The sequence below is a fragment of the Neodiprion fabricii genome, chromosome 4, assembly GCF_021155785.1.
Source record: "Neodiprion fabricii isolate iyNeoFabr1 chromosome 4, iyNeoFabr1.1, whole genome shotgun sequence".
Taxonomy (NCBI): domain Eukaryota; kingdom Metazoa; phylum Arthropoda; class Insecta; order Hymenoptera; family Diprionidae; genus Neodiprion; species Neodiprion fabricii.
Genome location: NC_060242.1, coordinates 15,526,195 through 15,538,929, shown reverse-complemented (window position 1 = coordinate 15,538,929; position 12,735 = coordinate 15,526,195). Strand labels below are relative to the sequence as shown.

The 12,735-nt window shown below is 36.7% G+C and overlaps 2 protein-coding genes and 1 long non-coding RNA gene across 6 annotated transcripts; 1 reads left to right on the top strand and 2 right to left on the bottom strand.

Moving 5' to 3' along the window:
- Window positions 1–276: 276 nt before the first annotated feature.
- LOC124180371 lies at window positions 277–857 on the bottom strand. Its single transcript, XR_006870248.1, has 2 exons — window positions 752–857; window positions 277–653 (listed from the first exon to the last, which is right to left on the bottom strand). It is a non-coding gene; the product is annotated as an uncharacterized LOC124180371 (long non-coding RNA).
- A 1,425-nt stretch (window positions 858–2,282) lies between these two features.
- On the top strand, window positions 2,283–10,949 carry LOC124180305 (golgin subfamily A member 4-like). Of its 4 annotated transcripts, none has more exons than XM_046565651.1 (9): window positions 2,283–2,696; window positions 2,862–2,949; window positions 3,019–3,176; window positions 3,256–3,576; window positions 3,654–7,632; window positions 7,712–8,028; window positions 8,254–8,283; window positions 8,541–8,883; window positions 10,286–10,949. In XM_046565651.1, exons 1-8 carry the CDS (start codon window positions 2,610–2,612, stop codon window positions 8,859–8,861), a joined length of 5,301 nt encoding a protein of 1,766 aa, XP_046421607.1. In that variant the 5' UTR covers window positions 2,283–2,609; the 3' UTR covers window positions 8,862–8,883; window positions 10,286–10,949. The 4 variants fall into 4 exon arrangements, with proteins under 4 accessions (XP_046421607.1, XP_046421608.1, XP_046421606.1 ...); XM_046565650.1 differs by having other exon boundaries at window positions 2,285–2,696; window positions 8,541–8,843; window positions 10,322–10,949; XM_046565652.1 differs by lacking the exon at window positions 8,254–8,283 and having other exon boundaries at window positions 8,541–8,843; window positions 10,322–10,949.
- On the bottom strand, window positions 10,542–12,334 carry LOC124180351 (transmembrane protein 177). The gene is made up of 2 exons (XM_046565793.1): window positions 12,002–12,334; window positions 10,542–11,748 (listed from the first exon to the last, which is right to left on the bottom strand). Exons 1-2 carry the CDS (start codon window positions 12,178–12,180, stop codon window positions 10,974–10,976), a joined length of 954 nt encoding a protein of 317 aa, XP_046421749.1. The 5' UTR covers window positions 12,181–12,334; the 3' UTR covers window positions 10,542–10,973.
- Window positions 12,335–12,735: the final 401 nt, after the last annotated feature.

The following is a 12,735-nucleotide window of genomic DNA, read 5'->3' as shown; positions in this document are numbered from 1 at the left end:
ACAACGTTAGCGCCACGTAGAGGAACTAAAAAACGGGAACAAATCGCGTACAATTTTTTGTAGTGGGGGTATAGCTTTAAAACGAAGAAGAATATTTTTACGTAGACAAATTTTCATAAGTATTATCGTAACTATAAGACTGACGCTTAGTACAATTACGTACATATCAGTATTTTCATGAGTAAGTGAGGGGTTTAAAAATAAAATGAGAACCAATGATAAGTTATGAGTAAAATATATATTCTAATGTTAACTGTTTGTACAAATTAAATTCAATTTTATTAAATATTTGGAGTATATTCATTCTAAAATCAATTAGTCTTTACAATTAAATTAACTTGATATACATATATTTTGATTAAATGAATAACCGTTCGATTAGAGCTTCGCGTATTGCAAAACCCTCTCCAGACTGCCAATGCGGTGCTTGAGGTGGCAATTCATCCGCTTCTTCTTCTTCGATGCGATTATCTTCCGGAACAGCATTATCCAATGTTAGTGATAAATTGTGTAGTACGGCACAAGCTACAACAATTGTGGTAGAGCACAACAATTTGGTTCCCAAACCTCGGGATAGGCAAGGAAAACGTCGCTTCCAAACTCCAAATGTTCTTTCAACAATTTGCCTTGTTCTGCTTTGTACGTTGTTATGCCTATCAAGATACCGACTTGGTTAATTCACACATGTATACTTTGTCAATTTTATGACTACTTATCGAAATCTAAAGTAATGCGATAATCTTTATCTTACCTTTGTTGAGCATCTGTAATTGGATTTGCCAGTGGAGTCAGCAGAAATGGCAAGCACGGATAGCCGGCATCTCCAACCAGGGTTCCAGTAAGTTGTCTCTCATGATTGTCTCTGTACAGTACAAAATGTATTAGCAATCATTTATTCCATGATCACAGGAAGCAATGAAATCACTTTATATTTTCAGTAGAATGTCAGGAATTATAATCACAATGATCCTTACTTGAAAGCTAGCGGTAGCGTAAAATCGTAGACATATTAATAATTGCATGACAGGTGGAATTGGTAGACCACGATTATTGGCACTGACTAAGGCAGCTTCAATTCTAGGTAGTATTCCGTACATAATACCATCCTTTGAAAATCGGAATCGCCGTTTGAACTCCTGCACGGATTAAAACTCGAACGGGTTTTGACCATCTCTGATGTATCTCTTTAGAGCTCGCTGTACTTCACCCTCGTCTTCGTCATTCGGCCCAACGTTGACCATTGCAACCACCTCAATCATATTATTCATTTCTTCGATCTGATCGTAGAAATTAAACATATCTTGCATATTCACCATGTCAATAGAATTTCACTATTCACTTCACTTCACAAATTTTTCAAAGCGAATGCTCTCATAACCTCTATTTCAATTGCAAGTTTCCGTTGCTACCCTTTTACAGTAAATAATCCCGTCCCAGCTGCACTTTCCCAAACATTCCTTCACAATCCATTCCTGTTAATTTATATTGTTCGAATATAATATTTTCCAAACAATTCGTAATTATCAATTTCGTACGCATCAGAGCAATTGAGTAATATTTAGGCAACAAGCATTTGCTTAAGTGCAGTCCGAACTCGACTTGATCAAGATACGTAAATAAGACTGCGTTAATTGACTATGAAACGTTGCGTGCTCAAGACCATGCTTATTTCAAATAAGACGGGACTATGCAACCTTATAAGCACGCTTCGAATAAGACCGACTTGATGAAGACCGTCTTATTTGCCGCGTCTCAAGACCGTCTTGTTTGACGTCTATGGAACCAAACGCCATCTTAAGGCCTCGTATAAGACCGTCTTATTCGAGTCCGGTCTTAAGCACTGACTATGAATACCGGCCGTAGAGTATACGGTAATATCCAATCCAGTGTATATATATATCAGTGCTACCATCCCTACCCCACGTACATCCCTAGATAGCAGCGCTACGACATGGCTATTTCAAACACTAAAAACCACGGACAGCGAGAGAACCACGCCGCTCTGTAGAAAATTGGCTTTGTTGCCAGACCTGTATGTAAAACCGTGGTCTATGCTCATACACAGTAACCTTACGTTGTAATGTCACTCATATGTCTATGAATAACTGACAGCGCTGTGTAGTGGCCAGTAGTTGCAAAAAAAATCTGGACAATAACGCGGCTACCCCCATCACTCAAATTTCAGTTCGTTGCAAGACCTGTATCTATGTAAGACCGTGCCCACGAATTACCGGAATTACCGCAACCTAATCTAGAATCTATCTATTATCCACTTAACAGTTGACTTGTACACGTGGTCAGTGGCTAATAATCAAGATTGTCAATGATAATTTAAAAATTATAGGCGAAAACAATAAGTTTGTCGATTTTTCGCTCTATTAGGGCTGTTTTTATCATTATCCAATTTTGTTGAAACTGGACAAGACGCACGGTGGGTGTTTGTTGGAAAAATGGGTGCAATTGGAGCGCGTGTGACAGTCGTCGGCATGTGAACGGGGCATAAGTGAGCAGTGATCTCATTCCACGTAAACATTCCAGTGCAGGGTTAATACACGACCCGAATTATTATTGTCAGGGTTTGTCGGAAAAAATCTGATATTTCAATAATAATGTTCAAAAAATTTAAGGACAAATTGGCCGAAGAAATGAAACAATCTCCGTCCCGGCTGCAAGCTGGCATGCAACAACTCGCCCAGGTTCACTGTCATCTTTTCTAATCTTTTGAAATTTTAAACAGCTCACGTTAAAACAATATCACCATCACCGTTAGTTTTCAATTATTCTATCTCCTCTCGGTGTACTAATTTCACCATAATTTAAGATTGATTTAATTTATACGCATGTCTCCAATTTTTTAACAGGCCGTTATTTCTCCGGCCGCCTCCAACAATCTCATTCAAGACCTAACAACATCGGTTGATGACCTGAATTTAACCGCAGAAGAAGCTGGTAAGCAGTTTGGACATTTCTGATGAAAGATAACGGTTGAAAATTAATTTTGTTTATCACGTATTGCAGAAACGGTCCCTAACAATTCGGCGACAAGTCAATTTCAAAGCATAGATTTACAGTCTTCAAATTCGATGGAACGCTCGCGGCGATCATCCTTCAGTAGTGTAACTAGTGAGAATTTTTTCCCCACGTATGAATGCCCAGGAAACTTGTATCACCTACAGGTAAAAATTATTATTTCACCAGTTTCTACTTTATGCTTCTATGTCCAATACTTGGTTTACATATCAACAATATATTCAGTCAGACATGGAACAGTCAGCGAGCGAATTTGAGGACGGTTCGTCACCATTCAGTGACCTCGTGGTGAAAGAACAAGTATTTGCCAAATACGACAAACTGAGGACCAAATACACAAAATATCGTGCAGTCTATCGAGAGCTGTACAAAGAGAATATGAAGATGAAATCAGTTCTAGTAGAGACACAGGATAAAGCATTGAGGCGAATAGCTAATCTCAAGGAACAATGCCAGCTTGAACAGGAGGCCAAAGCGCACCTGGAAGAAGCTTTGAGAAACGATATAGAAGAAAAGGATCATCTCATAAACACCCTGAACACAAAAGTGGGTAAATGTTTGTCATTACGAAACATGTGATTTGAAATACCATGTGAATTTAATCTAATTTTATTTCCTGCCAGATTAAACTGTTGCAGAGCAACGAAACAAGCGGTGAATCTTTATCAACTTCAGAAGCTGAAATGCACAGTGAAAAAAGTAACTTTGATCTCCTTACTGAATCAATAACTATGCCAACAAATGCAAATGATAGTTTGATATCTGAGAATGCATCGTTAAAAGAGAGGATAAAGAAATTTGAAACCCTACTTGCCAAGTGCAACGAGTCTCTCAAAAGAAACAAAGAGAAAATTGCTCAGCTGACGGAAAATCGAGATATATTGGAAAGGGATTTGAACATATTGAGAAATACCAATGAGGAACGAAGGGATATGCTTGAAAGCGAAATATACAAGGCTAAACACGAGATATTGTCGCTGAATGAACAGATCGAAGTGCTTAAGAAACGGGAAGAAGATTCAGCTCTTTCTTTGGCTGAAAATAAGTTATTTATACACAGGGAACTCGAAGTAAAGGAAGAGCAGAATAAACGGTTGGAACAAGAATTGAAAAAGATCACAGAGTACAAAGATATTCTTGCCGAAGCCGTTGTCAATTATGATCGCGAATTCAGACAGTTTGGCGTAGTTATAAATGATCGAAATGTGGAACCTGATAAGAAATTAACTCAGCTCAAAGATTTATTCACGAGTAAATCTGATGCTGTAAAACTTGTACAGCAAGATGTTAAGCAAAAGTTCAGGGGGGCTGAGCAAGAAATGAGGTCTAAACATGACAAGGAAATGAATCCTATTATAGAGAATTCAACCCCTGTTCGACAAGGTGTAAATGAAACTGAGGAGATTAGTAGATCAAGCGACGAAATTGAAATTCAAAATGCACAACTTTTGGGACTAACAACAGAGCTGAAATCGTGTAAATCAACAATAAATGATCTGAAAGAAATGCTTCGAGAGGTGACAATGGATGGGGAGCAAGTTAAGAAAGAAAAGGAATGCCTGATTGCCAATATATTGCATTATAAAAAAACTCTTTGTAAACTAAAGCAAGATTGCAACTCCATAAAGGTTGAAGCAAAAAAGAATTATTCTGAACAAGAAACGATGATACACTCAGTCAGCAAAGAGTTTTCAAAAATATATCAATCTGCTCACACAGCTGCAAAAAAAGAGGAGACAAAAGCTTTGCAAGAAGAGTATGATACAGCATCGAGTGTAGAACTGAAAACGATTATAAACGACAATAACGCGCTGAGAAAAAAGTGCGAGCAGCTGATGGAGCAGAATGAGGAAATGTTGACCAAAGTAAATGATTTTGATGGTGTAAATTCGAAAAATATTAAACTTATCTCCGAAATTGATGAACTTAATTTCAAAATGCGAGATATCGCAGAGCTACAAGAAGCTCAAGACAAAATGCAACAAGAAATGGAAAGTTTGAGGAGTAAAATGCCGTTTAGTAACAATACTGCGAATAATAATGACCACTTTTCCAATGAAGTTGCTTTATTAAAGGAAAAATTAAATAATTACGATGCTCTGACTCAAGACAACACAGCTTTGAAACAGCAATTGGTTGATTTGAAAAATGAATTAGCTGCAGCTTTGAATAACATGGAAGTATTAAAGTCCACACATGTAAAAAACTTGGATCTAGGCGTGGAAAATTTCTCTAAAAACTGCGAAGTCTATGAGAGTACAATAACAAATCTGACGAGTAAATTTACAGAGCAGACTCGGCAGCTTGAAAAGTTGCACGAAGAATTGAGAAAGCAAAAAGATAACTTCCGCGATTTAAGCGATAAATTAGAGGTTCGAAATTCAGAGTTCAAAGAGGCCAACGAGACATCTGTAAAACAGGTTCTGGAACTAAAAAACTTGAATGAAAAGCACAAAACGCAGTGCGATGAGATTGAGGCTCTTCGAGAAAGGGACACAGAGATACTGAGACAGCTGGATGAAACTGTTAAAGTTAGACAAGACATGGTTACTAAATTTAACGAACTTGAATCGTGCAAGAATAACATTATTGATGCAAAAACCAAGGAATTTGAAGAGCTTAAATTGAGATACGAAAGATTGCTAATAGATTTAGAATCGTCTGAGGAAACGAAAACCGAATCTTTGATTATGAAAACAGACGAAATTGCAGCCTTGACTAGAGATAAAGTAGAATTGGTCAAAGAAATTGATCAATTGAATAGCCAAAATGAAGAAATCTCGATTCTTAGAAGTGCTAATGCCACTCAGCAGCAGGAATTGGAAACATTGAAAATAAACTACATGGAACTAACTGAACAGAACAAAGAATTAAAAGAGGAACAAAACAATTTATTAAAAACAATCTCTGGATTGGAACTCTCCGAAAATAAATTGAAGCAGCAAAATGACGAGTTGCAAGTTAACATTTCAAAATTAGAGAATGATCTCAAATGCCTACAAGAAAAACTTGATTCAGAGATGCATAATATCAATGAAAGTAAGCTGTTACAGATAGAATTACAAGATGCTAAATCAAAAATTCAAAACACTCAGTTACAGAATGCGGAATTATGTAATACAGTTGCTGCACTTCAATTAAAAGAAAATTCACAGGCAGCTCTGAAAGGCGAACTTGATACAAGTAATAAATTGTTGACTTCTCAAGTAAAAGATTTACAGTCCCAATTACATGAGTTTGAAAATCTACGACGAGCAAACGTTGAACTAGAGAAGGTAATAGAAAATTATAACTCACAAATTCAAATACTCAATATTGTAAAAACAGAAAATGTCGAACTCCAGAAAGAAATTGCACGACTGAATGGAAAGATGAAAAGGTTATCAGATTTTGAGGTGGAAAACCGGAATTTGAACATCCAAATTGAAAACTTAAAATCTAGTATATCTGAACAGGAGATTTGCAAGTCAGAGAACCAGCAATTGCATAGAGAATTGGAGATTTCACACAAAGCAAAAGATGAAACTTCGAAGGAGGTCCAAGATTTATTAGAAGAGAATGAAAAGTTAAATTCACAGGTCGAAAATTTACAATCCTCACTAAATCAAAAAGATGCAGAGTTGGATTCAACGGAAAGCAAAAACGCAGAGCTGCTGTGTAAACTGGAAACAATAAACTCCGATCAACTAAAGAGCTTGGAAGATAAATCGAAAACAATTAGTGAATTAGAAAATAGGGCTAAGGATTTTGAAAACAAGTTCATCGAACATCAAAAAGAAGTTGAAGCGTTCAAAATTATCAATGAAGATCTTGCGGATCAATTGATAAAAATAAATGCCAATCATTCTAAGATTTTGAAAAATGAAACAGAAAAAAATATCAAGCTAGTGAAAGCTGCAAGCGAATTTGAGAATACGGCTGCCACATATCAGCTAGAAGTTGAAGCATTGAAAATGATGAACCACGAACTAAATGATAAGTTAAAGAAAATAAATTCTGATCATTCCAAGACTTTGGAAGCCACGACGTTAAAAATATCCGAACTAGAAAAGACAGTGAATGACTTTGAAATAAAATTCGTCAAGAAACAGCAAGAAGTACAGGCATTAGAAACATTAAACAAAAAGCTACATAATCAACTGGAGAAAATAAATGCCGATCATTCAAAGGATTTAGAGAATAACTTGAAAACAATTACCGAACTAGAGAAAGCGGTCAAAGATGGTGAGAACAAATTAATAGGTCGACGAGAAGAAGTGGAGGCACTGGAAACTGCAAATAAAGATTTGAGGGAACAACTGTTGAGTATTAGCCAAAATAAAAATGCCGATGAAGTTTTAACAATGAATTGCAATAGATTACAGGATGAAAATAAAAAACTGCAAACTCGGGTGGACGAGGCGGTCTTACTGTATGAAACCAAAGAGTCCCAAATACAAATGTTAACCAACGAATTGAAACAGCAGACAGAAATGATGTCAGAAAAGTTCAAAACAAATGAAGAAGAACAGTTAATGAGGATAAAACAACTGGTCAAAGAATTCCAAGCACAAATACACGATAAGGACGATCAGATTCAAGCGGCATTGGAGAAACGTTTTGGTAAATTTCATTGATTTGGAAAGCCTGATTGTTTCAACTTATAAAATAATTTTTCATTATTACATTTTTCTCTTTCTAGAGCGCCAGCAAAATTATGAATCTGAATTGATTCAACAATACAAGGAACAACTCAAGGACTTTCAGGTTGAGCTTACAGCGAAGTCTGAACAAATTGCAAATCTAATTATGGATAACAAGGAAACGATCCAGGCTTACAAGGACCAGATAGAGGAACTTACTCAAACAATAGACGAAGTTAAGAAGGAGCACACTAATGAGCTACAGAACATCGAACGAAATTGGAAAAGTGTATTACAACAAAGGACCGATCAGCTCGAGAGTAAGCACATGGATGAAGTTAACGAACTGACAAAAGAATGGTCTAATGAAAGAAAGGTAAAAAGAATTGAAAATTTCAATTGCAGGTATATTATAATTAATACTTTCACTTAAGGCTACTTTCAGCACTTAATTTAAACTACAGCAATGATAATTAAGATGACAAACTGATTCTACCCAGGGAAATTCATCATCGACACAACACACTCTATTTGTTTAATTTTGATTTCGTTTCACCAAAAGTCTATCCTTCATTTACTATGTTTCTTCGTTTCTTTTCAGGCTGCTGAAAACTGTGATACTTCTGCAGGGGTACATATAATTTATTTCAATATTATTTTACTGCCAACTGAAGATGACTCTGACATTTAATATTTTTAACAGTACTGTTATTACTAACGGTGTTGAAGAAAGTGTGAAAAACAAAAATTAGATATTTGAGTTCCCTACGTTTTTACATTTTGCGCAATATCTGGGTTCTTACTGTGCCACGAAAAATTCATTACCAGCATTCATTACTACCGATGCTGTAGAAATACAGAACTAATTTCAATCGCTATAAATCGCAGGAGTTGGAGAGCACGTCGCACGTTGCAATGGCTACCATACAATCCAACACGGGATCCCTTCACTCGTTGCAACAAACGTTAATATCGCAAAAGCGGGAGCTTGCGGAGCTTCGCAAATTGTTGAGGATACGAAATGACAGTTTGGAAGGATCTACGGAAATCGAATACCTCAGAAATATTCTTTTCGAGTATATGATGGGGAGGGAAACTCTAGTTCTCACGAGAGTGATATCTGCCGTTGTTAAGTTCGACCAGGAGCAGACTTCAAAAGTACTTAAAAAGGAAGAAGACAAATTGACATTGGTAAGTAAAGAAATTTAATTCCTAGTCATCATTTTTAACACATAAGGGCTATTCCGCGTCAACCGGATCAGTCATCTCTCAGATATTTTTTTAATTTGGCATGTGGATTCTGTAGGGGGAGTTAGATTTTTGTGCCAAAGCGCGAATCTCATAATGCAAAATTCGATTTTTTATTAACAATAACAAATTAGACTCCCATTTTTTTCAAAAATTCATAACTTTGGCAAAAAATTAGATACAATATATTTTTTTTTTTTCAAATTACGCGGAAGGCTCCATAAAATTTAAAAAAAAATACGAAACGGTAAAAAAAAGTTGTTATCAATTGTTTATTTAACAATTAATTTTTCAAACATTTTTAAAACAGTGACTGACACGATCAAAAAATTTTTTTAAAATTCTGACATGTTCCTTGAACTGTACTACAACCTGTGAATTAATTCCAGAGGGGTGTTTTTCTTCGTTTTCGAGTAAAAAATCATTAAAGGTGTCGATGAGCGTGAAATTACGGCGCGCCGAGTCTCTACGTAATGGCGGGCGGCCGGTTGCCGTCCACCCCTACCCCGCGGTGGCGTCGCAGCGTTATTTTAGAGTCATTTTCACGATGTAGGACATGATTGAAGAATCTGAAAAAAATACTGTACCTTCACAAGGCCTGCTCGAAGCGATAAGTGAAGTTTCAGGAATGTGTTTTTCACCGTTTTTTGATTACAGAGATTCAAAATAACGGTTACACACCATGAGAGTGCACATAAATGATAATAATTACATAACTTGCTACTTATTTTAAAATAAAAATACATTCTTCAAACTTCACTTATCGCTTTGAGCAGGCCTTGTGAAGGTACAGTATTTTTTTCAGATTCTTCAATCATGTCCTACATCGTGAAAATGACTCTAAAATAACGCTGCGACGCCACCGCGGGGTAGCGGTGGACGGCAACCGGCAGCCCGCCATTACGTAGAGACTCGGCGCGCCGTAATTTCACGCGCATCGACACCTTTAATGATTTTTTACTCGAAAACGAAGAAAAACACCCCTCTGGAATTAATTCACAGGTTGTAGTACAGTTCAAGGAACATGTCAGAATTTTAAAAAAATTTTTTGATCGTGTCAGTCACTGTTTTAAAAATTTTTGAAAAATTAATTGTTAAATAAACAATTGATAACAACTTTTTTTTACCGTTTCGTATTTTTTTTTAAATTTTATGGAGCCTTCCGCGTAATTTGAAAAAAAAAAAATATATTGTATCTAATTTTTTGCCAAAGTTATGAATTTTTGAAAAAAATGGGAGTCTAATTTGTTATTGTTAATAAAAAATCGAATTTTGCATTATGAGATTCGCGCTTTGGCACAAAAATCTAACTCCCCCTACAGAATCCACATGCCAAATTAAAAAAATATCTGAGAGATGACTGATCCGGTTGACGCGGAATAGCCCATAATCATTTCGAAATTCCTCATTTTTTCTTGCAGCTCGGTTCGCTTGGTTTGTTATAACTCAAGGTAAATAAAATCTCGGCTTAATGCCCGCTGAGTGATTGCATGTAAGATAGTGGTGCATTACGTGATTATTTATTCGACTACCTTACGAAATCTTTACTTCTAACTAATCTGTTGCTGGCTGAATTTGCGTAATTTGTTTATAATGAATTGTGCAATGATCATTAACAACACAGTAATTCTGTGCTGAGTATTTTAAAGTTATAAGTTCGTTTAGTTGTTCACAAGAGAGAAATATAATAGGATAAGATGCAGCGCTAATATCACTGCTACAATTAAAATTGGCACTAGGAACATATATGAAGTAATGGAAAATCTTTTACAAATAGTAGGTAATTATACATACGCGACTCTAATGCAAAGCTTTGTACAAATAATTTACACAATCCAATGTAAGATTTACATGTATGTATGTTAATACCTGATGTATAGTTTCTAAATTAAAAGAAATATAACACGTAGATATTGTGTGAAGATCAAAACCAAGATATTATATAGACTCAGACAGAGTGTTTTATATAGAATTTTCAATTAGTCAACTACTAGCAACAAATGTATTATTTATTAAACAGGAAATAAATTTAATAACATTTTAAAGAAATCTACTGCTATTTACAAACATCTTTCATCTAAGATTTTCCATCTGTTCATCAAAATATAGCTTTCTATAAACAAGCGGCATACCTTTTTGTCTCAAAAAGAATCGTTGGTTACCGCTGACTGAATACAATTTAGCGCCATAATCGCCCAATAAGCTTCTCAGTGCAACATTGCGCTCTAAAATTTTACCATAATATTCTTGACCACCTTTTATGTAATCCTTACCTAATTTACATAATTCCTCGTCGCATTCATTATCATATTGAATGGTGGAAAAATCCTTCAAGGCTCCCCAGGTAGCGATGCTAAACATACCGACAAAAGAGTACAAGCAAATCCTGACAATTGGAGGACGATAAAGACTGTCTAGCATGACGTTGGCCCTCTGCGCGATCGCATAAGCAAATGCAGTACACAACATTGGTAGAATGCAATTCACCCAGATTTCGTGTGATTGACACCTTAAAACTTTCTGTGCAATAGCAAATTTCTTTGCTTCTTCCGACAGCAGTAGAGATGAAAGTAAATTTTGACCCGCTACAGATTTCCAGTCGACAGGTTTGTCTTGGAGTACCAACGTCGAGTCGTCGATATCTTTTAGTTCCTCATAGTCAAAGCTTAATGGCACGCCGACGATAGCTCCTGAGCGCAGATTCGGTGATCCAGCGTGAATCAAGTCAAATCCATTAACTATGAACGGCTTTATGAGTCCCCGGATGTGGTCAGGGACTTCAAGGTCGTCCAAGACGGCATTGAACTGTTTTTTTATTTTTGCAGTTACCCGTACCGGACGAGATTTCCTGAAATTTGTTCATTTGGTTCATTTTCAAGTTCTGAGGGTTAATTTTTTCAAGCACTTTTGTTAAATTAGGTTATTATTTTACTCGTGCATTACGCTGACTAATTACGCTATTACTAATTACAGTATTGTCGAGAACAACGTTTGTTTGCCACTTGCTACCGAAATAGTCGGTCAACAATTAGATAGAAGCAAAGAAACCGATAATGGAGTAAGGCTACAATATAACATAACCTAACTCGTGGCGTACATACCTGTACATCTGAAAGACTTCTTTGTACGTATCCAAGAACAGACTATGTGGTAGATAGTTCGCGGCAAATGTGCCAAGGCCGAAGGTAATAACGCATCCTTTACTGAACTTTCGACCACTTTCCGTGGCAAACCAAGCCAAATGGTTGATTTTTCTAACCACTTTGAACTTTACGTTCATTGTTTTTGAACGAGATGCAGCGTTGAACCGGTCCAAGGTTAAACCATGAAGCAATATAATCGTCTGCTAGTGATGTTATTTTTTTTTACTTTGGTCTTTTACTGAGAACAGTTACCTCTCGAGAGCTGCAACAACACGACCAGCCCCCTGACACACGCTGTTAAAAGTGGTTCGCAAAATGTCCCTTGATTCTGCCGCCAATTTCCACCACTAGTGGCGCTAGTAATTGTCTGACAAGCTTGCGCGGGGTCAGCGAGGGCAGCGAGCGTGTCAGAAGTCTACTAGCGCGATGTAGAGGAACTAAAAAACGGGGACAAGACGCGTACTATTTTTCGGTATACGAGTAGTGGTGAGTGTCAGGGGGCTGAACACGACCGATGAACGCTACTACCGGATACCGGCAAACCAGAACTAACTGTAACTGTTTGCGTTGACTGTTGTAACTAATCGGTTGGTCATAATCCGACTCAGGATGGCGTTCAGACAGTCAGCGGGATATTAAACGGATTTTGAGTGGAGCCAGGATTTAAAGTTAATGATAGAAATTCGTCGGGA